Below are 15,953 nucleotides of genomic sequence, written 5' to 3' on the forward strand. Positions count from 1 at the left end.
ACACCGCCCCCTCGGCGCCCGCGGGGGACAAGGGGCTGCAAACCTGCCCCAAGTCCTGCAAGCACCGCGCCCTCCCCACACCGCGGCAAAACGGCTTTTTGAAAAAGAAAATGAAAAGAAAAAAAAAGAAAAAAAAATAAGAAAAAAAAAATTCCTTCTCCGGGCTCAGATGTCAACTATTTTCCCAAGGAAGTTCCTTCCCTCTAAAAATGCTAATGAATCTCGCCAGGGGAAAAAAGTTATTTTATTTTATAGGCACAAACAAATGTACAGGTATGTAAAGATCGGTATCTAGCTACTTTTGGGGAGGCACACACGGATGAGCGCACACGTACATAAAAACAACGCCAAGAGAAGACAGGGGGAAGTGTACAGAAAATAACCCAAAGGAGATACATCGATATTTACGTTTAATTTTGACCTTTGCAGGCGCGCCGATCCGACTGCCAGGGCCCTGCTCACGCCCCCGGGGTTCAAAGTGCGGGAAGGCACCGTCCGAAAACAAAAGAGCGGAGGCGAGGCGGGGCACGGCCCCGGGGCGCCGGCCGACGGGGAGAGGGACCCCGCACCCCCCGGCTGTAAAGGCCCCGTTCCCGGGGCCGCGGGGACTGAACGAGACGGAGCCGACGGGGTTGTGGATTGGGATGTGGATTGGGATGTGGATTGAGGGGGCAGACGGCGCTGCCCGCCCGCACGCCCGGCCCAGGGGGACACTCAGCAGGAGGCCCGGACAAACCTTCCCGAGGGCCGAAGGGGGTGAGGGGGTGAGAGCCCGTTGTTTAAACCCTCTCCCCCCTCGCTTCTCCAAATAGATATTTTGCGAATTCCCTATTTCGTTGTGGTTCCACTCCCCCTCCCACCCCTCCCTTGAGGCCTCCATTGTTCCAGGTTCACACTGTCACCGCCGATAAGGGGAAGGAGAGCCCCCGGGAAAAGAAAAAAGAAAAAAAAAAAAAAAAAAAAAAAAAAGACAAAACACGACACAAGAATTTGATTTACGACCTAATCAAAACATAATATCTTTGGTCAAGTGGCGCAGAAAAATGATGACCCTCAAGGCTTCAGCTAGGGGGAGAAGGAGAAATTCAGATTACACTCGGAGTGATTTATGTTCTCTCTGAGCGGTCACGTTGATTTTTCATCGTTTGTGCCATTACACATTAGAGTGGAAAACTCCGGTCCGATTTTTTTTAATGTCCGGAAACGGTATATATTATCCTTTTAAACGTATACTATATATATTACCTATATTCCTTCTCCGTGCACACGCATATTTAAAATATACACACAGGCATTATATATATATATTAAGAGAAGACTATAAATAACCAGTGCCACTGAGAACAAACGAGAGCAGAAAAGAGCGTGTAAAATACCATGCCGATACCCGGAGCCACCCGCTCTCTGACTTCCAAGCCGGTCCTGCCGAGAGAGTTTGGGCAGAAAAGCACCCTCGTTTCTCCCGCTTTCCCGAGCCCCGTCAGGGTCTCCCGGCCTCCAGCCCCTCGCCGCCGTCTCCCCCAGACCTTCCACCCGCAGCCCAGCGAGGAGGAGGAGGAGGAGGAGGAGGAGGAAGGGGACATTTTTGAAAGCCCCTGGCACTCACCCGGGTGAGGTCTTGACGCGGAGCAGAAAAACCGAGGGGAGCGGAGTTGGGTCAGGGCAACAGCCAGGCCGGGCACACCGGAGGAGGAGGGGGGCAGCCCCCCTTGGCCCCCCTCCCTAAGCACGGACGCTCTCTCGTTCCGCGGACCCACTGACAGCAACACGCAGAGGAAAAGAGAAAAACGCGTTTTAAAGAAAAAGATTTGAAAAGAGAGAGAGAGAGAAAAGTATATGATGAAAGAAAAAAAAAAAAGGGGGGGGGGGGGGGGGGGGGAGGGAGCAATAAAAATGAGGGTAAAAAAAAAAAAAAAAAGAAGTTGGGGCTAGGACCTGTCCACGGTAGGAACACAGGAAGCGCTCTGCTTTCGGGTTTTCCACGTGGAAAAGCTCAGGGCACTGACCTCTCCCCTATCCCCTCTTCTCCCTGTCCTGCCCCCCTGGATTGGGGGGCACCCCCTCCTCGGCGTGCGCCCGCCCGCCGAGGGAGCTCAGGGGTGTGAGAGGGCTCCCCCGACGGCTCCTCCCGGGCTCACAAAGGCGCGCAAGGAGCGCGCAAATGCCGCGCAATGGGCAAACTCGCCCACCCCGCGATGAGTTTCCTCCCTGCCGTCTCCTGCGCACCTCTCCGGCTAAGGAGTCCTGCGGAATTTCTTCGTACATCGATATCGCCGCCGGGTCCTGCCACCACCACCCCCACTCCCGCCGGCCCCTCCTTGCCCGCCCGGGGTGTGAGCCGATGGGAGGGCCGAGCAGCAATTCATCTTGATTTGTTTCAATTGTCCGGTGATGGCAAACTTATAATCCTGTATAATTTCAGGAACAAGCAGGTTGAGAATGAATGGGTCGATATTATTTAAAACAAAACACACGAGAGCACGACCTTTCCCTTCAACGACGTGTTGCAGCACGAAGTCGCAGGAAACTCGGGGCTAACCTCTCAACCCCCGCGCTCCGCAGGGTTGCGGTTATTTGGGCTGCTCTTTGTTTCTCTTCACGTCTGAAAGGGGGATTTGGAATTAGAAACGTAATATTACATGACGGATCTCCCCGCTGAAGGGAGAAGGTGAGTGCAAGGGAAAGGGGACAGATTATTTTGAATAGGAGCAGTTTGTTTGCAAACTAGATTTTCTTTTCCTTCCCTCCTCACCCCACCCCCCCACCCCCCCCAAGCCCCCTTAATGTAATAAAGGCTTCCTTCACAGCGGGAGAAAATTATGCTGGAGATACAACAACTTTGTGACTGGTAATTCTCGAGGCCAACAATGTCAAATAATCCATTTTCTCAGGGCTGCGGGGGGGAATAAACGGATCTTGCTGCACAGGAGGCGAAGGATTTTTTTTTTTTACCAAAAAAAAAAAAAACCACAAAAAACCCAAAAAAACCAAAAAACCCAAACTAGCATTCACTTGTATTGCAATAAAAAGTACTGCCCTGTGTTTCCAGAGAAAGGGATCAGTCAGTGACTGCAGACCAGTTACCACTGCGCAGCTTGGCTCGGTAAATAAAAATCCAGACAAAACTGTATGCTGTATATTTTACTCCCATGAAATAAAACACATTTTTTTTTCATGTTTGCTGAAAAGTAAAACAATAATATTGTACGAAATGTTATACACAGGGCATGTTTTACATTGCAATATCAGAAACATCATTGCATCCACCAGAGGTACTATTCTAAAACTGATATTCACACAATTTTTTTTTAATAATTATATGTTAGAAACATACAGTGTCGCATTTAGTATATACATTCCCTTGCTCGCAAGCAAAAAAATCCTAATTGCTTCCGTGTAACATGCTTTATTTTAAAGCCTAACCTTTTAAAAACACTGTTGTGATATTACTAACAACTGCTTTTATAAAATTAATTTGACATTTCAATATATATACATCCTTTCAGTCATTTTTATGTTAACAATGCTAAACTTAAAAAATAACAAGCTTATAGTAACATTAAAATGTCATATCATATCCAGTCAAACATTTGTCCATATATATATATATGTCCTTGTAAATGTTGAAATACTCTTAGTGAAAGAAAGATCTCAGAATCTGTAGGAGGTCCTTTGAAAACAAAGGAACTATCTTATTTCAGTGGTATCCTCTTTTTTTTTTTTTTTCCTCTTTCCCTCTCTCTTTTCCTCTCTCTCTCTGTCTCCGATTTTTCCTCCTTTCTCTTTCTCTCTAGTGCCCATGACTCGCTAGTGTAAATCTCAGTCTCTGTGGGAAATGGGGAGGGATTCCCATGCAATGTTTCCTACTTGAGTGTCTCACACGGGTCTGTCCACCGCGTACTGGCAAGCGCTCAGGTTGGAAGCGGGGTTCTGCACACTGGCATAGCCAAAACTGGAGTGCTGCTTGGCTTTAAGTCTCAGACTCGCCAAGCTCGAGTTACATGTGTCCCTATAAACGTACGGGGGTGTTGGAGGAGCATAAGGACAGGCTGGCGTTGGCACTGCAGAATTCAGGGAGGGATTGCTCAAGTTGTTCAAGTTATTCAGGCTGTTGAGGCTGGAGCCGGGGACCCCGGTGACTGCGGAGGGTACCATGCTTGAAGACATACTCATGGAGGAGATGGAGTTTGGAGGGGAGAACATACTCTGAGAAGACAGAGGGTTGACATTCATGGAGTTGAAGAAAGGAAAACTTTTGGTGGAGAGGGAAGCGGAGGTCAGGCCTTTGGCTGCCCAGTTGTTGTACGAGTAGCTGGGGTACATGTCATCGTAGGGCTGCATGAGGCCATTAAACTGTGGACCGAAGCCGTTTTTGCAAAGCTCGGCTTGCTGGTTCCTTTCTCTCTTTCTCCATTTGGCTCTGCGGTTCTTGAACCAAACCTTCAAAAACGGGGGGAGAGGGAGGGAGATGGGAGACGCGAGTTAGTTGGGAACCACCACCACCAACAACTCAGCCCTTTGCAATCTCTCGGGCTAACAGCCGAGAATGTCTGTATATACAACCGTGTACACACACACACACACACACACACACACACACACACACTATGTATATATATATATACATACACACAAACACACACACACACACACGTATAATGTCACGTCTAACGCTATGGAGCACTGCGCTGGGCAGGATCAGCGCTGTGCTGCCGGGGCCATCAAGCATCCCCGAGGGCCCGGTGCTACCGGGGTTTAGCAGGGCAGATTCGTGGCAATGCCATTCCCTTCCCCTCTTGCCCCCCCACCCTTCCGCGCCGCCCCCTCAGCCATAATTTGAGATACTTTAAGTCGAGCCACAGAGACCAATAAGGCTTCCTTCTTATTTTCTTTCCCCTCGTTTCTCTCTCTTCTCCCCCACCCCCTCTTTTCTTGGCTTATTCCATACTGGAGCCATCCAGGGGAAACACAGAAGTGCAAAAATGAGGGCAAAACGCCTGGAAACCCGCGGCATTTTAAGACAATGTTTCCTATTACAGGGAAGGAGGGGGAAGCCAACAACTAATAAATCCTTGCTTCAGTTTGTTAAAGCTACACTTTCCTCCTGCGCGAAAGCTTCAGAGCCCAAAATCAGTTTCTAAACAAACTTGTTCGACTGCTCTTTGGAGAAGACCAAAAAAAAAAAAAAAAAAAAAAAAAGAAATTGACATCTAATAATGTGCTAAATGAAATCCAAGCGACCCACCCGGCAGACAATGGGGCAAACATGCCTTTTCCCAATCCACATCTGGGTGTCTGCCACACCGGGCAGCCGCCAAAAGCAGCCTTACCGTGTGTATTGGAGCCTCCCTCCCCCCAGCCCTGGGGTGTTTGCAGAAGACCCCCCCCCCCCCCCCCCCCCCCGCCGAATCGTGCAGGGGCCACCCGGGCACCACGGGGAAGGGTCCCGTCTGGAGGCACCGCACCGCCCGAAATCTAAACGCCCCTCAAAAGCCTCTCCACGACCCACACCGCTTCGTGCTCCGGCCACGCAACCCGTCCAGTCCGGGCGCCGCTCCTCACCGCGGGACGGCCCGGGTCCCGCACACCACCGGCTCGGAGCGGAGAATAGGCCTTGCTCACTCCAGCCCCCGGTTCCTCAAGCGACCGCGCGGAGAGGATTTATGTGGGATTTCCGAAAATCTGCGGTTTCACCCCATCTGGGCGCTTTTTTTTTTTTTTTTTGGTGGTGGTGGTTTTGGTGGGTTTTTGACCCCCAGCGCCGCGTTTGCACGCAAGCAGGATCCGATCTCGGTATCTCTGCAGCGCCGTGATGGTTCCATAAATCTCTGAGGGGAGGGGGAAAAGGGTGGAGAGAGACTCTCGTCGAATTGTGGAACCAAAAGAAAGAGAAAATGCAAGGAAGGGCACGTCGAGAGTGCCTCGGAGAGAAGTAAAAGCCCTTGTGTATTTTACATCTTTTTCTCATTAGAGGCAGCGCAGGTTGCAGCCTGCTCCAAGTTGCTTTTTTTTTTGGCTAATGTTTTCATTAGCGTTTCGATCAAAAGGAGCAGGACACATTGCACGGCGAGGGCGAAACGTGCAAGCAAACCATATTCCGGAGAGAGAGAAAGATCCCAATCTGTCTCCCTTTGACAGAAATGTCCCGCTCGGCCCTGCATTTGTGCAAAAGCTCTGAAGTTTACATACAAACCGAAATCGAAAGCAGCTGCAAACATTTCAGCTCTCTTTCGCCCTTCTCCCCGATCCCTGCCGGAGCTGGAGTGTCGTGTCGGGACTTACCCTAACCCTGGCCTCGGTGAGGTTGGTCCAGACGGCGATCTCCTCCCGGGTAGACATGTCCGGGTAGCGATTCCGCTGGAAGGTGGCCTCCAGCTCCTGTAGCTGCTGGCTGGTGAAGTGAGTCCGCTGCCTCCGCTGCCTCTTCTTCTTGGAGGGGTCCTCGGGCCCCGCATCTTCGTTCTTGCTCTGCTGGCTCTTATCTTTCTCTGTTAAAGGAATACAAAACAAAAACAAAAAAACAAAACAAAACAAAAGTGGAAAACGAGAGCACCTCAGCTTTGGAAGCCTTTTCAGAAAGGCTCGTCCCCAGCGCTACCGCATCGCACAGACGGCCTCTAACGCGGCTCGGCAGTGTAATGATTAACTCGCCTGCCCGCCCGCCCGACGCCGCTGCCCCTCCGCGGACACCCACGGGCGGAATCCTCCCGGAGGAGAAGCCACTTCTGTCAAGAGGGGCAGAGCCTCCACTCCACTCCCCATGCAGTTTTTTTTCGCCCACCAATTTATAAGTTTTTCGCCTACTTGTAATTGGTATTATGCTCCTATCTATACACACGTAATCCGTATTATTCGCCTGTCTATATCCGTATTATTCGCCTGCCTGAATTGTGTTATTCCTCTGCCCGTATCCGAATTATTCGCCCATTTGTATCCACACCATTCGCCCATCTGTACCCATATTATTAGTCCGTCTCATATTACTCGTCCATCTACACCCGTAGCATTCGTCGATCTGTATTTACATTATTCGTCGACCTGTATCCATATTATTCGCCCATCTGTATCCATATAATTCACCCACGCTTACACACTTCTTTATCTTTTATATGCCAACACACAGACACAGCACGCGAGAAAAAAAACACCAAAGAGGTCTCGGCGGTGGAAGTACAACGTGGGCCGCGGGGCTGCCGGGGCCTCCAAAAAGGACGGGACGAGGCGGGGGTCCCCGCCGCTCTCCCCCTCTTACCTGCGGCCTCGGGGCTGGAGGTGTCGGAGATGGTGTGCACCTCCAGTCGGTGCTTGGCAGACTCCAGGGAGGAGCGCGCCTGCCCCTGCGCCAGCGCCGTCGCCATGGCCAGCGTAGGCTGGTGGTGGTGGCAAGATGATGAAGAAGAGGAGGAGGAAGGTGAGGAGGAGCACAGCTTATTCCCGGGTCCTAGGCGCTCCAGGCTTAACGGGTCCTTCATGCAGTTCATCGGCAAAAGGACGCCAAAGTCTAAATGCGCGCCTGGGGGGTCGATAGGAGAAGGGGTGCGTGTGCCTGAAGGTGTCGGTACGGGTGGGAGGGTCGGCGCGGCGCCCCCTCCGCGGGCGCGGAGCAGCTCCTCGGCTCCTGGGGGGGTCAGGGCTGCTGAGCGGGGAGCCGCGGCGGGGCGGACGGCACTCGGCTAGCACCCGGGCGGAACGGCGAGCCCACAAGCCCCCGCAACCCGGGAGGGCGCGGCGGCGACAGTCGAGCGGGCGAGTCTGATCCTGTAAGAGCCGTCACGGCGACACGGCTGCTCCCCGGCCAGCGGCCAGCGGCCCCCGGCCCACCGCGGGGCTCCGCGGGGCGGGGGCGGCGAGGCGCGGCGGCGCTCCGCGGGGCGCTCCTCTCCGCCGCTGCCCCGCGCATGGACCCGCGCCGCTCCGCGGCCGGCCCCGCACCGCATCAGCTCAGCCGCTTCCCTCTTGGCCTGACATCTTAAACCGGCGGCGGCCTTCCCCGCGCCGGCACGTCACCCGCTCCCGCCCCTCCCCGCCCCTCTCCGCCCCTCTCCGCCCACCTCCGCCCCCGCCCCGCCCGCGCAGCCCTGCGCGGCCCCGCGCGCACCCAGTTCCCCCCCCTCCAGCCCCCCCGAAACTTCGCGTTTTCCTCCCAGTTTTGCTCGGCTGGTGGTACCCGCGCCCGGAGAGCCCGGCCTTCCCCGGCCGGCCCACGGAGAGGCTCCGGGCACGCCCCGCTACTCTCCGCGCCCCTCCGCGGTGTCTTCCGCGCTCGCGGACCGGACCCGCCGAGGTGTGGAGCGGAAAGCTCGGCATTGACAGAGGCGCCGCAGCAAGGAGGAGGGAAGCGAGAAAGCCCCGGCCCCGATTCCCGCGTTGTGGGGGGAAGGGGGCTGGAAAGCAGATGGGGGAGGGAGGATGCGGGCGGTTGGACGGCGGCTCTTTGGTAACAGCAATAGTAGCAGCTACGACAGCGACAACTAAACACGAAGGGCAACAGTAACCACCCCTCCGCGGCACGGCCACGGGGACCTTCGCGTCACACTCAAAGGACTAAAGAAGAGCGTGTAAATCCTATTCCCTGAGCGCCTGAGGACCCCCCTCCCACTCCGCGCTCGCCGGCTGTCTTGTCTCCCTCTGCCCGCACCGAAGGCGGAGAAAACGGGGAGAAAATCCTGGCACTGCCATTCCCATTCCCTCCTTGCAGCCGGGTTCTCAGCAGCGAGCCCCCAAGGTGGTTTTCCACCTCGTTTTTTTTACACGCACTTATCCTGAGGGATGGTTCCCCTCGATCCCCCTCGGGGACCCACAGGTTCGGTCCCGCCTGACGGTGCGGCTCCCAGAGCAGCCCCGAAACCCACGCCCACGGAATCTGTTTGCAGAGCGTTGTCAAGCCCCGCACCGGGTGGGCGCCGACATATAAATCTCTCACACCCGGCCTCTCAACCAACTCTCCTCCGAGGTTTGGGGAGGAAGGGGCAATATCTGAGCCTGTCCCCCGGGCAATTAAATAGGGGGACTGGCTGCTGGGTCCCGCACTTCCTGCTCACTGACCCTCTTATAACGCGAGGGAGAGGCTGATGGGGACCAGGGTCTCGCAGGAGAAAGGAGGAGCAAGGCTGTTTCCAGCGTGTCTAACGCGGCGCGGGTCACCCACTCGAGTTGATCAGGACCTAATGTCCCCAGGCCCTGCCCCAGAAGAGCCAGCACTATCCTCGGAATGCTGCGGCTCTCTTAGGGATGCAGAGCCTGAGGGAGTACAGGCACTAAAAATGCAGGTTGTGCCTCTATCCATATTTCCTCAGCACGGGCACGAGCATCGAAGTTATGCAGAGCTTCCTTCCTCTTGATCTGGCCCTCCACACTATACCCAGTCCCAGTGCCCAAACTTTTCTGCATCCCGCTGCTTCCCCTTCTTCCCGCCCCCCTCACTCCCACCCCCTCCCCACAAGGGCATCAGTTGCTGATGCTCATTCGAGGTACGTATCACCCCTCGCAATCTTACTTATCGCTAAATTATACATATTACTTTCGCAGCCTGTTAGTAAAGAAGGTTAAATTAATTTACATTCTGCTCATTATCTGGTGTTTAAATGACGTGTTTTTATCCCTGAGATTTGGCAAAGAATCTCTTTCCTCAGACCCCACAGCGTTTCGACGGAGACAATGCTCTTACATTTGTAGTGGATTTTAATCTGATAAGACTCTAATTTGCTTAAGTCTTTTAAATAGGGGGTTTAAATGATTCTAGCCGTTTTCTTATTGAATTTCCTCTAATTCCCCCAAGATCATAAAGTATATGTGTAAAGCAAATATTTCCTCCCTTTGCACTGGCAGCAGATGACCTATAACTAAGTCAATATGAATCCAGCTCCATTCTGCACAATTTGTTTACCAATCATATCCCCGTTTCTTCTTAACCTCTCACTACCTCCGTGGTCCTGCACCCAGAAATCCCTCTCCCCCCTCCTTTCTTCTCGACGGGACCGCGCCAGGGCCGCCGGTGCGCTATCTCGGCCTCTCCATGCAAGGGGCAGTGGGAGGGGGAACAACCCTTCTCCAACCCCGACGTGGGGGTTGTACCCAGCCTGCAAATCCTCTGAGTGGGGGTGCAGACAGAAGAGGGTTTACGGTGACTTTCCCCAATTTTTTTTTTTTTCAACAGTCCTCTCACAGATGAGCCCTTGAGCACTTCACTCTCCCCTCTCTCTTTTTTTCCCCTTTCTTTCTTTCATTTTTTTTTCCCCCTTGTATTCATTTCTTTTTAGATAGTTAGGGTAATGTTGGTTTCTTTTGACTCAAAACGAAATGATCCTTCTGTCTCCGCCGCGCAGTGCGCTTTTTACACGCTTTATGCGCTGGCAGGGCGCAGAGCCGATGCCCTCCCCTCTGTCACCCTGCCTGTCCCGGGACATTGGGCAGGGGCGGGCGGGAGGGCTCATCCACCGCGCTGCCCTCCCATATCTTACTCAGCGACAGCCCCGTGTCCTACGGCCCCAGCAGGCGCAAACTCTCTGACCGTCCCCGCGTCCCCAAAAGCGGGGTACAGCACCCTCTCGGGTCCCGCCAGCCCAATGGGAAAGGTTGCCGGCATTTTCTTACATGCCTTTGATTAAAACTCCCCCACCCCGAGCAGGAGAGGAGCTACTACTCAGCATTAGTTGTCATGGTGACCATAAATCACGTAAATCCAAAAATACCCACCTATAATCTGGGATGAAGCTTTTATTTCCCGAGTGAAATAATATTTTAAAAGCTGTCAGCCAACCGAAAAACAACCTAATTGTAGTCACCCAAGTAATATATTAGCGGTAAAGATTTCAATTAAAATGTCAAAAGGTTTCTTTTTTTTTTTTTTTTTTTCTTTTTTTTTCTTTTTTTCTTTCTGTTGGAAGCTCCCATCTCCTTTAGGGTTCGGGTCTCGGCTGCGAAATTGCCCCCTCTGGCTCAAAAGCTCACCGACTGTAGCGGGGCAGCCACCCCCCAGAAAATACATTTATGGCAATTTATCCCTTCTCCTTTTGCCCTGCGCTGCAGGGCTTGATGGGGACGAGCCCCAGTGGGCAGCGAAAAATGGGAATTCGAGATTGTTCCCCCCCGCTCCTGCTTCTGTATTATCCTTCTAATTTTGTTTTTATTCCGAGGGTGCTTTCCGACCTCCCGCTCCCGGGATGCCCGGTGCTGGCCCCAGTGCGGGAGGCGGGCAGGCCGGGAGCAGGGTCGGGAGTGCCGAGGGGTGGGAGATGGCCAAACCTACTGCGAGTATTTCTTTTTCCGCTTTTCCTTTATCTCCTTACGGGCTGGTTGTTTCTAGGCGTAATACTCTCCTAAACGGATAAATTGGTTCTTATGTGAAGTCTCCAGCTAGTCCTGTTGTCTTTTACCTTTGGCTTGTTGTCTTTCGCCTATCTCGGATTACAGGGTATTCTCCTCGATGAAGAGCCATTAATTACCCATTCAGTCAATATTAGGAAGACTACAAAGCTTTTTACATAGGATTAAGAAGGCATCAGATTGTTCCGTTAGTATATTCCTACTCACGAATAAGCTTTCGTTATACATTTAGTTTTCCCTGGAGTGAGGCTAACAACCGCTGCATATTTTATTCTCATTCGACGACGACGGCGTGGGGGGGAAATTATACACCCCAAGCGCAATAAATATATTCTAATTTGCGCTTGGAGGGGGGCCCAGGAAGGGGGGCGCATCTTCACCGGCGCCGCGCAGGAGCAGCGCACCGGCGGAGCGCCTCCGCCCGGGCCAGCGGAGACCACGGTTCCGCCACCTGGGTCACAGCTCCGGGGACACTCGTGTGCCCGTTCTGTGGCAGGGAGAGCCCGGCGGCTCAGTGGCGGCAGCCATGCTCCGGCCACCCCCGCTCCGGCTCCGCCTCGACCCCCCCGCGCTCGCTCCCTCCCGCGGAGGCGGAGGCTGCGCGTTCACCCCGTCTCCGGGCTCAAAAAATGCACCGGGGACCTTTCCTTTGTACGCTGCCGGGTCTTCAGCTGATTTGGACGGAACGCTGTATCAGCGCTGTGTGGTTGGTTTAGTTTTAGGTTTTTTGGTGGTTTTTGTTTGTTTGTTTGCTTTAATTTTTGTTTTTTGTTTTTTCAAATATGTGAAGTTACGGAATATCAGACCAAAGATTATTCTCGTTAGAGCTGAAACAGTCAATTTGTGATGCCAAATGATGATGTAAGGTGGAATGTAATTTAAAGGTTTTATCTTTGGAGGCTGCTGTTTCAGCAATGCCCAGATTATCTATTACAGGAACGGATTCCTTAAGTAGAATTAATACAAATTGTAACAAGTTGTATGGATTTCATGCGCACACAATCACACACATACGAATAGTTCAAGTATTATCACACCTTGCATAAAAATTATTCGAATAAACCCATCAGCGACCATTTACGCGTCCTGTTGGGCTGTCGAAAAGTGTGCTGAAGTTTCCCTAATTTCCTGAGGCTGGTCACCCAGCAGCGATTTTTCCTGCCTCTCTGAGTAACCATGACCCCCGCCGGGCTGCTTTTCGCACTCCAGGCTGCAAAAAGATTCCATACTTTCCCGTTTTCTTTTCCCTGCCGTGCTCACTGACCCGTTTCTTCTGGAATATCCCTCCCTCCCCGCGCCTCATTCCGCGCAAGAATCCAGCGCGCAGGGTCGTTTTGGAGCGTCTCTTAACAGAAGTTCGTTTTCTCCTTTCAGGAGAGCATCAATTTAACTAAACATTCGAATTTTTTACTATTATTACCAATACTGCTAGTTAGCAATAATTCTTGTTCCCACCGATGGTGCTTAACTCGAGAAATGACCTCACCGCCCTCGCAATTTTCGAAACTGAACTGACAGAGGGGGTCCCAAATAAATCCCTCTGAGCATTCCTGCATCCCACCCAACTTTTCCCAAAGACCAGGCGTTTTGCGAGGTAAATCTCACGAATCTGACGGTCAGACGAGACAGAAATCAACGCGCACCCCGCGATTAAAAACAAATAAAACCAAAGATCCCGACAAAACCTGTCAGAATCGGGAGAAAACAACCGTGATTTCTACGATTTGCAGCGTGCAACTCGGGGCGTCTCAGGACTTGCGCAGAGACACGGGTTGGTACATCAGAGATCATCCCCACATACGCAGAGAAATCTCCGCACATATGCGGAGGTATCTCCGCATCCGCGGTCATTTGGTGCTTTCCTTCCCCGTTAACGGGAAGGTTTTAATGATCAAGCAACCCCGCGTTGCTTCTTCGGCTCAGACTTAGATTTTAATTAATGGCATTAAAGGTGTTTAGATAGCAATTTCCCCTGCAGCCCGACGGGTGAAAACCAGACCGGCTGATACGGTAATGAGGCAGGAAATTTTGCGTGTACTACAATAATCCGGGTTCATAATTGATGGTTAAGAAAATAACCATTTGTTTCTCGGCGGAGGAAGTAAAACTTACCGTGTCAGGGAGCATATGTGGGTATTACTTTTATAAATACTTAGTCGAATAAAGCTGACTTGGAAGGGCTCATAAATTTATTATATCAGAAAGGTCCCCACTTTCCCATTAGATCGTGCTAAGGGCTCTGATTAAGACCACCTGTTCGTCGGGAGGAAAAGGCAAGGGAGGGTAAAAAGACCTTTCTTATTTGCAAACCATATATAAAGCAATGTCACCCTTCCTTTCCACATTATTTAACACTTATTACTGGCCGAGGGAAAAAGTGCCAGACCCTGGTAAAGCCTATTTGTACACAATTTAATATCATGTATGTTTCCGGGATTAAAAATTATCGGCTCGTAATACCTTCTCGTTTGGAATTACCCCGGATTTTGCTTGCTAACCTTCCTTTAGCCTAAGCATTTATTCCTCAAGGGATTTTGATGTCCAGCTAGCGAATCCTGTCTAAAGTCTCCAAGGGAGGGTGGACTCTGGAAGAGGAGGACGTGGCTCCTCCTGGAATCACTGGATGGTATTTGAGAAATAGCGAGCCGTTTGGCCAAACAGGGTTAATACTGTATTCGTACAAGGAAGTGTTTAACCACGAGACCAGGAATACGTGCATTATTAATTCACTTTAGTTTCCTGTATTATTAATTCAGGTTAATATATTTTATTTAAACAAAATTACGTTTATCTTGGATTAAACAGTCTCTCAAAATACAGAGCGCTTGTTTTCTTCTTTGTAATATGTTTGCATTCTTGTTTTTCTTTACCACCTCCCGGGATAGCCTACCGGACCCCCTGAAACGGGCAGGAGAAGAGAAGGAGGACGGGGAGCTGCGGGGGTGCCTGCTTCTGGGGGTCAGGGGAGGCTCACTGCTTGTTTACGGCCGGGGGGGTGTGTCAAAAAATAGAAAATAAAAATAAATATGAGAGCGACGCTTTAGGTCTCTGAAAGGCGCGCTGACAGCGATGCTTTTTTTGTGGGGGGAGCGCAAAGGGGGGTCGGGAGGGAAGCTGACGTCGGCTGTTAGAGAACCCCTGCCGCGAAAGGCGAAAGACTTCCCCTTTCCCCGCGGCCGCGCATTTTCGGGCGCAAGTGGCGCTCGGGCGCAAGCCGCGCCGCGATGCGCGACCGGAGGCAGCAGAGGGCGCCCTGGCGCCGCGCAGGCGGGTCCGGTGAGGGGGCCCCCCATCCGCAGCCCCGGCTGCGCGGGGCGCGGAGGGGCGCGGAGGGCCCGACGCTTCCCAGTGGATCTGGCGGGCGGCCGCCAGAAGAACGTGGAGCCGGCGGGCTCCTTACGGCCTCGCCGAGCTCCCCGTTTTTGGTGTCCGCCTCCTTGGCGAAAAGACACTCGACGGCGGCATGCACCCGTGGGGACGGGGACACGGGGGAGGAGGCAGGGGAGAGGTGGTCAGCGCCCGATGCTGAGTATCCCCCTGAGGAGGCGCAGCCACTTCCCGGGGTCTGCCCTGCCTGGTTCCGCGGACCGTACCGCAGCAGGGTCGCTGTACCCCCTGCCCGGAGGGAGATCGTTTTTCTTACCTAGCTGAACACAGGCGGAGACAAGTTTGCGGCAGTTGGACTCCATTACCCGTTATCTGCAAAAGACGAAGATATTGGAGCTTTAAAACAATTATTTGGAGAGTTAAAAAAAAAAAAAAAAAAAAAAAAAATTAAAAAAGAAACCCAGCCGCCCCGGGAGCCACGTCCCAGCGATGCTGGAGAACCCCTCCAGTTTTCCCGGTGATGTCTGCACGGTGACCCCTCTCCCCGCCTCAACCTCGGGACCCATCCGGATCACATCACGGGACACGCACAACCTCCCGTGGCTTTCCCAACCCGTCGCTTGGCCCCCTCTACACCCCTCGTTCTCTGCGGCCGTGGAACAAGGTCCTCGAACCTCGCGGCCATGCAGTGTGCCGGGATACTGCCACCCGTGGCCCAGAGGACCCGTGGGGCGGCTGGCATCGGCAGCCGGTCCCCTGCAAGGCGGGAGATGTGCGGCCACGACTGCGCCCGCTGAGGCCCTGCTCCCCGGCCGCCTCTGGCACCTCCCCCGGCCTGAGAGGTTGGGCAGAAAAATCACAGGATTAGTGCCTGATTGAGATGTCTGTTCGTGAGATATTACAAAATTCATTATCACAGCTCTCTACTAACTCGATATGAAGTAACACAGATGGGATTTTATTAGTCCAGGCTTCAGATGTTTACTTATGATAATTTCGGGGGAAATTTGCATGTCACCATCATTTCGGTAATCTTTCTTCTTCTTCTTCGCCTCTTTTTTAATGTCTGAACCCGGGCACATTATTAGCTGCTGCTTAGAAATGCGGCAGCCTGGAACCGAGGCACGTTTGGGATGAGCAGGGCCAGCCGCAGCTCCCGCCGTGAGAGGCCCCGCTGTCCCCTCCACCTGGTAGACAGGATGGGACAGGGGAAAGAAGGCGAGGAAAGGGAAAGGGAGGGAGAAGGAAAAAGAGGGGCGACTAAGAAGTTGCGGTTAACGGGGCCTTTCGGGGCTCGACGT

The 15,953-nt window shown here is 52.7% G+C and overlaps 1 protein-coding gene and 1 long non-coding RNA gene across 3 annotated transcripts in view; both read right to left on the reverse strand.

Annotated features, from left to right (window-relative positions):
- Window positions 1–228: 228 nt before the first annotated feature.
- LOC139795738 (uncharacterized) lies at window positions 229–2,600 on the reverse strand. Its single transcript, XR_011725672.1, has 2 exons — window positions 1,607–2,600; window positions 229–1,422 (listed from the first exon to the last, which is right to left on the reverse strand). It is a non-coding gene; the product is annotated as an uncharacterized lncRNA (long non-coding RNA).
- Window positions 2,601–3,126: 526 nt separating this feature from the next.
- Window positions 3,127–15,953, reverse strand: part of PITX2 (paired like homeodomain 2) — a 14,376-nt gene continuing 1,549 nt past the window's right edge. Inside the window, exons 2-4 of one of the 2 annotated variants that reach the window (XM_071742708.1) lie at window positions 14,969–15,024; window positions 6,283–6,488; window positions 3,127–4,440 (exon numbers count right to left, since the gene is read on the reverse strand). In XM_071742708.1, coding sequence (XP_071598809.1) covers window positions 3,877–4,440; window positions 6,283–6,488; window positions 14,969–15,014 — 816 coding nt within the window. In that variant the 5' untranslated portion in view covers window positions 15,015–15,024 and the 3' untranslated portion in view covers window positions 3,127–3,876. Of the gene's footprint in view, window positions 4,441–6,282; window positions 6,489–7,252; window positions 7,980–14,968; window positions 15,025–15,953 lie in introns of those variants that run through there. The other variant, XM_071742707.1, reaches the window with a different exon arrangement.

Source organism: Heliangelus exortis, chromosome 4, assembly GCF_036169615.1.
Source record: "Heliangelus exortis chromosome 4, bHelExo1.hap1, whole genome shotgun sequence".
Lineage (NCBI taxonomy): Eukaryota > Metazoa > Chordata > Aves > Apodiformes > Trochilidae > Heliangelus > Heliangelus exortis.